Below are 8968 nucleotides of genomic sequence, written 5' to 3'. Positions count from 1 at the left end.
AGGGAAATAGAAAGGGGGAGGGAGAGAAGGGGAAGGGGAAGGAAGAGGGGTGGGATGAAGAGGAGAAGGGGGGGAGGAGATGGGAGGAGGGAGGGAGAGTGTCCAAGAGGGAAGGGAGGAGCATAGAGAGACAGAAGGGAATGGAGAGGGAGGAGGAGAAAGAGAGGGAGAGAAGACGCTTGGAAGCTAAGATTTTGTGCCAGATCACCGGAAACTGGAAACTTTGATGCTAGCTGGTGGAGACAATGGCAGCTGTGGAGGGCGAATCCAACAAACAGACACTATGAAGAGTGATTTCAAAACTTTTCTATAGTCACATAAAATCATGTATGTGTGCAGAAGTGAATTGTCTACAGAAATATGGTAGGTCCACCATGCCCACCAGAACTCTTTTAATTTAAAAAAGAATTAGAGAGAGAGAGAGAAAGAATGGTAGGAGGTAGACAAAATGGCTCATGAACAAACATCAATTCTTCTGTTCATAAACTGGGTGAACTAGAAGAGAGTCAGTGAGTTCTTAGAGGTCACTCACCCTGTCAGGGTCCTGAGTTCACAGCAGCAGCTGACTATAATTACTTTTGCTAGCCTGGCAGCTGCTGGAGACATGGAAGAGGGTTCTAGCATTTATGAAAACCATTCTAGATAAAACAGCACTAGCCTGTTACATTATCAATGAAAAAGCATACAGCTCTTACCTTATAAGGAATACAAGATTATGCTAGAGCCATATTTGAGTGACCACAGTCTAGGAACACAAATTTAGATTGCCCCCAAAATTAATGTCTCAACATGGAAGCCATTTCATGAATTCTGTAGTTTTACAGAACAAAGAAAGTCATAAATCAAGGCAAATTTAAAATACACTGGAGGGTACACTAGAGAGGCAGGTATAGAGAGATGGAGGGAGTTTTTCTGTAGGCCTCAGATGCTACCTGATAATATTCAGAGACTTTGAGTTGGTGGAAGCTAGTAAGTAGTCTATTAAGTCAATAGATTTCAAAAGGTTTTTATTTATTGGCCATGGAAGGTTAGTTATAACAGAGGTGGGCAAGGAATGGCTGTTGAAGTGGCTAAATCTATCCCAAGTTAAAATAATCAGCCTCTAGATCCTTGACCCCTCTGGCTCCTACAATCCTTTCTCCCCTCTTCTGCAGGATTCCCTGAACTCTGCCTAATGTTTGGCTGTGGGTCTGCATCTGTTTCCATCAGTTGCTGGATGATGCACCTCTGATCTGTAAAGGATAACTATGCTACAATCCACAGACTCAGAGAGACTGGGTAACAAGGAGGGTTTGTGGGAGGGAATGTATGGATCTCCCTGGGAAGGGAAATAGAAGAGATTTTGTGAGTGGACTGAGGGTAGATGGGATGGGAACATGAGTGATCGATCAGGTTGGGGAGGGTCATAGGGAAAGAACACTGAAAGAGACTACTGAAAAGAGGGGTCATTTTGGGGTCAGGTAAAAACCTGGCACAAGGGAATCCACAAGGATGACCACAGCCAAGACTCCTAACAATAGCCTATATATAACCTGAGCTGGCCATCTCCTGTGGCCAGATTGGTTCCTAACCCAATTATCATTGCAGTTCTAATCAGTCAGTCAGTCTTTGTAGATGCGGGTTCCTTCCAGGAATTCTCATTGACAACATGAAGATGTATACCCTGCTCCCCAGATTACATTGGTCTTTTTTTGCAGACAACTATGTGTTCTGAAGGGGAGCAGCCTCTGACAGTCAAGTTCATTGTCTTAGATTCCCATCCAGATTAATTAGGGGGCACAGGTATAGCACAAGCAGGAGTAGGGTTGGTCTTGTGCAAGAATACTGGATTAAGGAAACCACTGAGATGGTATGAGCTTTAAACAAGCGAATGTCTGAGAGGGGACCGCAGAGGGGGGTTCGGTAAACAGTGCTTGCTGTGTAAGGATGAAGACCTTAGATTTTCCCCAGCACCATGTAAAAAGCTGGGTGCTGTGCCGGGCGGTGGTGGCGCACGCCTTTAATCCCAGCACTCGGGAGGCAGAGCCAGGTGGATCTCTGTGAGTTCGAGGCCAGCCTGGGCTACCAAGTGAGTTCCAGGAAAAGGCGCAAAGCTACACAGGGAAACCCTGTCTCAAAAAAAAACCAAAAAAAAAAAAAAAAGCTGGGTGCTGTGGCATGTGTCTGTAATCTCAGCTCTAGGGAGGCATATGGATCGCTGGAGCTCCCTGCCCAGACAGTCTACCTGCATCCTGGAACTCCAGGCTCAATGAGAGATCTGGTCACAAAAAATAAGGTAGAGCATGACCGAGGAAGACATTGCCTTCACATGCATGACTGCACATATCCATCCTCCTGTAAATATGCACAGCTACATGCACATACACTAAAAAAAAAAAACATCTGGGGTACAGTGATGAGGTAGAAGCTTCCACAACATACATGAGGCCCTGGGCTTGACCCACAACATCAGCAAAAAGAAAATGAACAAAATGGCTTAGGATAGAGGAAGCAATGAAGAGGGAGCTGTCAGGGTGGGCAGGGGCGTGAGAAGATGGTTAGCGGCCTGAGGGCAGCGGGAAGAGGCAATCACAGAGTCCTAAAACTGAAAGCAAGTCTCCAAGCTGCATTCACGGAGACTGACATCACAAAAGATCACAGCACTAGGTGTAGCTATTACTCAGTGGAGAACACTGCTCGCTCATGAAAACAGGGTAGATAGACCTTGTTTGGCCCGAGACAATGACGCTGTATCACCACTAGGTGCGGTGATACACCTTACTAAAATTAAGTGGTGTTTTTGAGTGGAGAAACAATGCACTTTCTCTAGAAGCCAAAGGCTAGTTTTTAAACATTTTACCACATTAATTGTGTGTGTGTGTGTGTGTGTGTGCGCGCGCATTGTGGGGTATGCTTGTGCCCAGAATGTATGTGGAGTTCATGTTACTAGTTGGGGGAGTCATCTTTCTCATTATCTCCTGTGGGTCCTGGCGATCAAACTCAGGTCTTCAGTCTTGGTGGCAAACACCTATGCCTACTGAACTGTCTTGTCAGCCCACCAAAAGCTGAATTTTGCCAGGTGGTGGTACCAGGTGGTGGTGGCGAGGGGCACGCCTTTAGTAGTCCCAGCACTCGAGAGGCAGAGGCAGGCAGATCTCTATGAGTTTGAGGCCAGTCTGGTCTATAGAGCGAGTTCCAGGACAGGCTCCAAAACTACACAGAGAAACTCTGTCTCAGAAAAGAAAAAAAAAGCTGAATTTTAAAATTGCATGGTACACTATGGAATTAGGATGTCCAGTGTTGGGAAACTTACGGAAAATACGTTGATAGCAAATAATGCCATGAAAAGATGCCCAGCTTCTCTAGAGAAGGGTAACTAAAACCAAGATAAAGCAAATTACCTGCCTTCTAGAACGCTTCAGATTTCAAAGGCTGACCATACAAACTGATTTTATGGATGCCTCAAATACTGTTGGCGATAATAGCACAATTGTACTGAAAAGCAGTTTGCTATCTTTCTATGAAGATAGATATGTACTTGTTACATAAAACAGACTTCAAGTCCTAGGTATTTATCTAAAAGAAGTAAAGGGACATGGCTACACAGAGACCTGGACACAGGTGTCCATAGGGGCCCATTGTAATTCTCAAAATCTATAAACAGTACAGTTGTTCATTGAAGGTGAGGGATTAAATATATTTTAATAAAACTCTTCAGTGACAACAAAGAGCCAAGCCATCAATATATACAATACGCATAAACTTCAAAATAATTATGCCTAGTGAAAGAAGAAGGAAGGGTGTCCTGCATTGTTGTTTCCATCGCATGTCTAGAGGGTATCAGTTACTACTTGTCATCAAAAGCAGGTCACCAAGAGCAGGAGAGGGAGAGCAGGACAATAGCAGGGCTGCTCAGTGATGCTACAAGAAGATTTTGGAACAATATACCAATAAATCAGTTTACTAGTGGCATGAATGAAATGTCTTTCTCGACCTAATCCTTAAGTAAAATTGAGCACTGAACACACTTTGCAGTTCTATACCACATACGACATAGCAATATCCTTTGGCATAGAGACCCTAATATTATACCACAGCAATGACCTTTCTCCTGTGAAAAAGATGAGGTCTGTTGGTTATTCAATAAACTCTACAGACATAGCATCAACTCATGGACAGTACCAATATAGGATTTGAATTATATCACCTGTTGATGTAGACTTGCTCCTTAGTTATCCTTGACACTCTTGGTGGGTCATATGGCGTATCAGCATGGGAATCCTCCAGGGCAGTAAAATAGAAGAAACCAGTGTATCTGATACAGGTAGAAGATGCCAGGGGAGCACAGCCCTGAGGTGACCAGCTCTGTGTTTGCTCTGATTACATATTCTAACACACGCTCTTCCTAGTACTCTGCTTGGGACAAGCTTTGTGTGTCAAAGCAACAACTTCTCTCAGGACTTAGTCGTTAGTAGCAGACAGAGAAATGGGCATTCAGATTTGTTCCTATGTCATGCTGGTAAAGTGGGTAGACTGTGAACCTGTATTTGAACTGAGGTGAGCCTGGTTCCCAAGCCAGAGTTCTTCAGGCATTCTACAGTGAGTCTGCTAAATCCTATGATAAGCAGTTCTGGGCCTTAGTTGCAGGATGCTTAGTGTGTTGAAGTAGGAGATGGTGACCAGCTCCACCGAACACCGTGCCCCAGTTAGATGGAATGGGCCCGGTTTTGACTGCTTGGTCCCCATCTTCAAATGTCCCAAAGGCATCTCCTTTTAACTCACATCTATGGGTTACATATTGCCTGGACACTGTTAGGCCACAGATCCTCTAGCTCTCTCTCCCTCTCTCCCCTCTTCCCCTCAGAAATCATCACACATACCTCTGTAGCTCTCTAAGAGTTGATAATAAAATTTGCTGTGACTTTCAGTCTCTGTCTCATATTAATTAAGCTGTGAAACCCGCCCCCCTCACTCCTCACCACCCCTTCTCCCCACATACCCCTCCAACCCATCCCTAAACTAATAACCTTTAATTATACTAATCTTATCAGTGCCTTCCTGGCTTCTGGTACATAAGCTAAGACAAACTAGATCTTGTGGCATGGAACTTGCTCACCAACCTGAAAACCTATAAAAGTCAGAAACCCCCTTTATTGTTTGGAACTAAAGTCCCATTTCAAGTCCCACCCCCACTGTTTCTCATATCAGGGTCCCATTATTGTGGCCCATGAAGCTCTCCCTCTCTTCATAAATTTCAACTGAAGGGTAACATCATATCAGTTCTTTTCTATGAACCTGCTTTCTTTTATTTTCTTCCTTTTTTTTTCTGACAAAAACTAGTCATCCAGAAAGAAAAAACCACCATGGCCACAGAGGTAGAATTGAAACCTGTAAGTGAACAGAGTGAGTATGTCCTAGGCATGCAAGTGGACAAGACCCGTCCCCAGAAAGGTAAGCTGTGGATAGCTGCTTGTCCACTGACTTCAAGGTGCATTCTCTTCGGTAACATAGTCATGTGTAATAGTAAACTCATCACTTTTAAGTTTTTGATTCGTTTTGAAACACAGTAACATTAATGCACATCTCACAGTTATGTAAAAGAAGGAAACACACTCTTCTAAAATAGTTTTTCACAGTTACTTTCTCATCGTTATCCATGAGTTTACTCTTCATAATTGTTAACAAAGCTGTCAGCACACAGCTCCACATCCCATTCCTTTAATATCTACACGGAATACTGCAAACATAATCACTCTACTTGATTAAAGTAACAAATTATATAAATATCCAAAATTAAGAAATGTAACATTTTTGCAAGCTTAATTCACCCAATATAATTTTTACTGCATTTGTTCTATATGATTTTTATTTAACTCCGTTCTGTATTTTAACTTGCTAACATATTTTTCAGTATTGCTTTATGAGAATAACAAAGTCTTATTCTTTTTAACTTTTTTAATTCTTTAAATGTAGCACACCATGGAATGGGTCTCATTATGGCATCTTCATCCACGTGACACTATATTTTGTTCTTCTTCCTCTTCTCTACCCTCCCCTGAGTTCCCTGTCCACCTCTGGCTCTGTCCCTTCCTTCCTTCAGATGGAGTACAGATGATGTGAAAGCAGAAAGGACCACTGTCTGGAGGAAGGAAGGCAGCAGAATGCATGCCTGATGATTCCAACAGGTTCACCTTCACATTTATTCACCTGAGAAGCCCTCCTGTGGCTGATATTTAACTGTGCCCTTTGGTTTTGATACTTTGTTATAATCTACATGTGAAATGTATATGTGACTTGGCTATTATATGTATTTGGACTATACGTAAGAACTATTAAGTTGTATGTCTTATGGTAAAATCACATAGCACTTGGATAATCACATTTGGATTATTTCCTTAGCTTTTGAAATGAAAATGATAATTTTGAGACAAAATTTATGATTATTTTGCTTCCAGTGAAACAGAGGCTTTGGTTTTCAGTCTCAATACAGATGAAAATATGTGGTGGATTGTGAGCGAAATTACTTGTCTTGCGGCGTGATGGTAACCCTCAAATGGCTCCACCAAATTAAGATGGCAGCAGGGAGCCATTGTAGATGGAGACTAAGGCAAACATCCAGACATAGGACACAGCTGTGTAGAACAGCCTCAAACCAAAAGAGAGACGAGGGATGATTGGCTGAGGCTTGTGTATCTTAAGTGAAAAGACAGCAGTCTGTTCCAGGTAGACTGGATAAGCGGATTTAAAAAAATAAAGAAAACTACAGATAGGGTATATATCTCAATGGCAGGGCAATTGTCCAGCATGTGCAAGGTCCTGGGTTTGAACCAGCATCACCCTCCAAAATAATATTAAGTAAAGCAAGAAAACCACAGTATTTTGGAAAATGGAATTACTATCAAGCTGAAAAAGCCTTTGGAAAATGTTGGGGGTTGTCAGAGCTCAAGGATTTACTTTTTATTTGTTAATCAGCTTAAATTTGATTTGCTCATCAGTTGACCAATTGATTTTTAGTAAACAAAACCAGAAAAATGGTGCTAGATGTGGCAGTGAATACCTGGTATCTGAGCACTGTAGAGGCAGAGGCAGGAGGACCATTTGCCTGGCCTACCCAGCAAGACCCCATCACAATAAACAAAACCAAACAAGACAAAATGAAGAATGCTTAAATAGAGCTTCAGTGTCAAGAAATGTAGTGTTGCCATACTGGTCCCCTGGTTTTTTCTTTTATTTAAGTGTGCAATGACTCCAACATTATTTTTCTCTACAACATAGTAATTTAGTGCTCTTTCATTCCCTGCCATATCCTACACACACACACACACACACACACACACACACACACACACACACATCATTCTTGGGGTGTACTGGTATCATTCCATAGATTTTCCTGCTGTTTTATATTGTTCTCAGTCGAATTTTAGTGCTTTAAAATGCAAATGTTAGTTAATGCTTACCACCCTGCTTGGTTGTAGTTTTATATCTGCTTTGACAACAAAATACTCTAATCCAAAGCAACTTAGGGGAGGGGGAAAGGTTTATTTTAGCTTGCAGGTTATCGTCCACCATTGAGGACATCAAGTCAGGAACTCAAAGGCAAGTCTGCCTGCTATTCTACCCAGCACTAGCTCTAGTGAAGGAACTCAGTCAAGGAGTACAGCAGGAACCATGGGAAAATGTTGCTTGCTGACTCACTCTGGCTCATGCTTTCCTACACAGTCCGGGAGCACCTGCCCAGGGAATGGCGCCACCCATAGTGAGCTGGACCCTCCTACATCAACTGATAATCAAGACATGCCCAATAGCTAATCTGCTCTAGGCAATTTCTCAATTGAGACTCCCTTCCTTCTCTGGTGACTCCAGGCTGTATCAAGTTGACAGTTAAAACTAACTAAGGACAGCCTTTGGAAAAAAAATATTATGTAGTCAAATAGTACACTCAAGTAATCTATATTGATGTCACCCAGTGGTCCCTGCAGACATACTGTCTTAAAGTCAATAGCCAGAAACAACATGCATTTGCTCTCTCACTAGTCTATGCAAAGAGTTGCGGGGCAGAGCTCTAGGCAGCTCGGCTTAACTTCTTTTCTGGGTCTCACCCTGAGTCACTCCTTCACAAGGCCCTCCAGTGCTTCCCACCCCGCTCAAAATAAAAGTCAGAGCACCTCCAACAGTCCGTGAGACCGTTAAGACTGGATTCTGCTCTGGCCCTCTCCTCTGTCCCACTCACCTGGTGCTGGCTCTTTGAACACTCACTGCAGGGCATGGAGTATGCCTTCCCCTCAGATGCCTGCATGGCCAACTCTCAGGCGCTCTCCGGGGACTCCGCTGGAGTCCTGCTTTATTTTCTGCACAGCACTGACATCCTCTAAGACAGACGGACTGCCTGGCCGTGTGTGTTGTTCTCATCTCTGGGATGTGATCAATAGGCGTGTGTTCCATAAGAACTGAAGATACAAGCTAGATTGCAGAGCATGGCTTAGGAGGGTCTCTGTCAAGCTCCTATCCAGCTCCCTGAAGTGAACCAACTGGCTTGTTCTGCCACAGAATGAGCTGGGCAGATAGGCTTCCCCAAGAGACAGACAACTCGTCTGCTAACGTACCCATGCAGGACACCCCCTGAGAAGATGCTGAGCTCTGCATGCTCAGCTGATTTACCACAGTGGTTACCTGAGCTCTTCTTCTCCTGGGAAAGAAAGAAAGTGGAGAGTGCTCCCTCTGCAGTGCCCTTCGTTGAAGTGCGGCTGTAAAGGATGCCTGTGGGCTAGTGAACACAGATGCCTGCGGTGATCTTATCATGTCGGGTCTGTCTAAAGTGCACTGCCAGGGCACCGACACAGTGCCAGGCTGCAGGGCTGTCTCAGAAGCAATGGAAAGCTGCCTTAAGAGCTTGGGAAGCAATCCACTCTCTAGCCAACACCCCTCAGAGGCCCATGTCTGAAGCATTCTCACATGCGCATGCGCGGCACCTGTGTTTTCAGTACTT

At 43.7% G+C, this 8968-nt stretch overlaps 1 protein-coding gene across 3 annotated transcripts in view; it reads left to right on the top strand.

The window, feature by feature from the left end:
* The window catches only part of Slc17a3 (solute carrier family 17 member 3), a 28523-nt gene that overhangs the window by 5089 nt on the left and 14466 nt on the right, over positions 1-8968 (top strand). For 2 of the 3 annotated variants that reach the window (XM_037205889.1, XM_037205887.1), the window contains exons 1-2: positions 1241-1278; positions 5320-5430. In XM_037205889.1, coding sequence (XP_037061784.1) covers positions 1248-1278; positions 5320-5430 — 142 coding nt within the window. In that variant the 5' untranslated portion in view covers positions 1241-1247. Of the gene's footprint in view, positions 1-1240; positions 1279-5319; positions 5431-8968 lie in introns of those variants that run through there. The other variant, XM_037205888.1, reaches the window with a different exon arrangement.

The sequence above is a fragment of the Peromyscus leucopus genome, chromosome 5 (assembly GCF_004664715.2).
Source record: "Peromyscus leucopus breed LL Stock chromosome 5, UCI_PerLeu_2.1, whole genome shotgun sequence".
In the NCBI taxonomy this organism is placed as follows: Eukaryota; Metazoa; Chordata; class Mammalia; order Rodentia; family Cricetidae; genus Peromyscus; species Peromyscus leucopus.
This window is presented reverse-complemented; position numbering and strand designations above follow the sequence as displayed.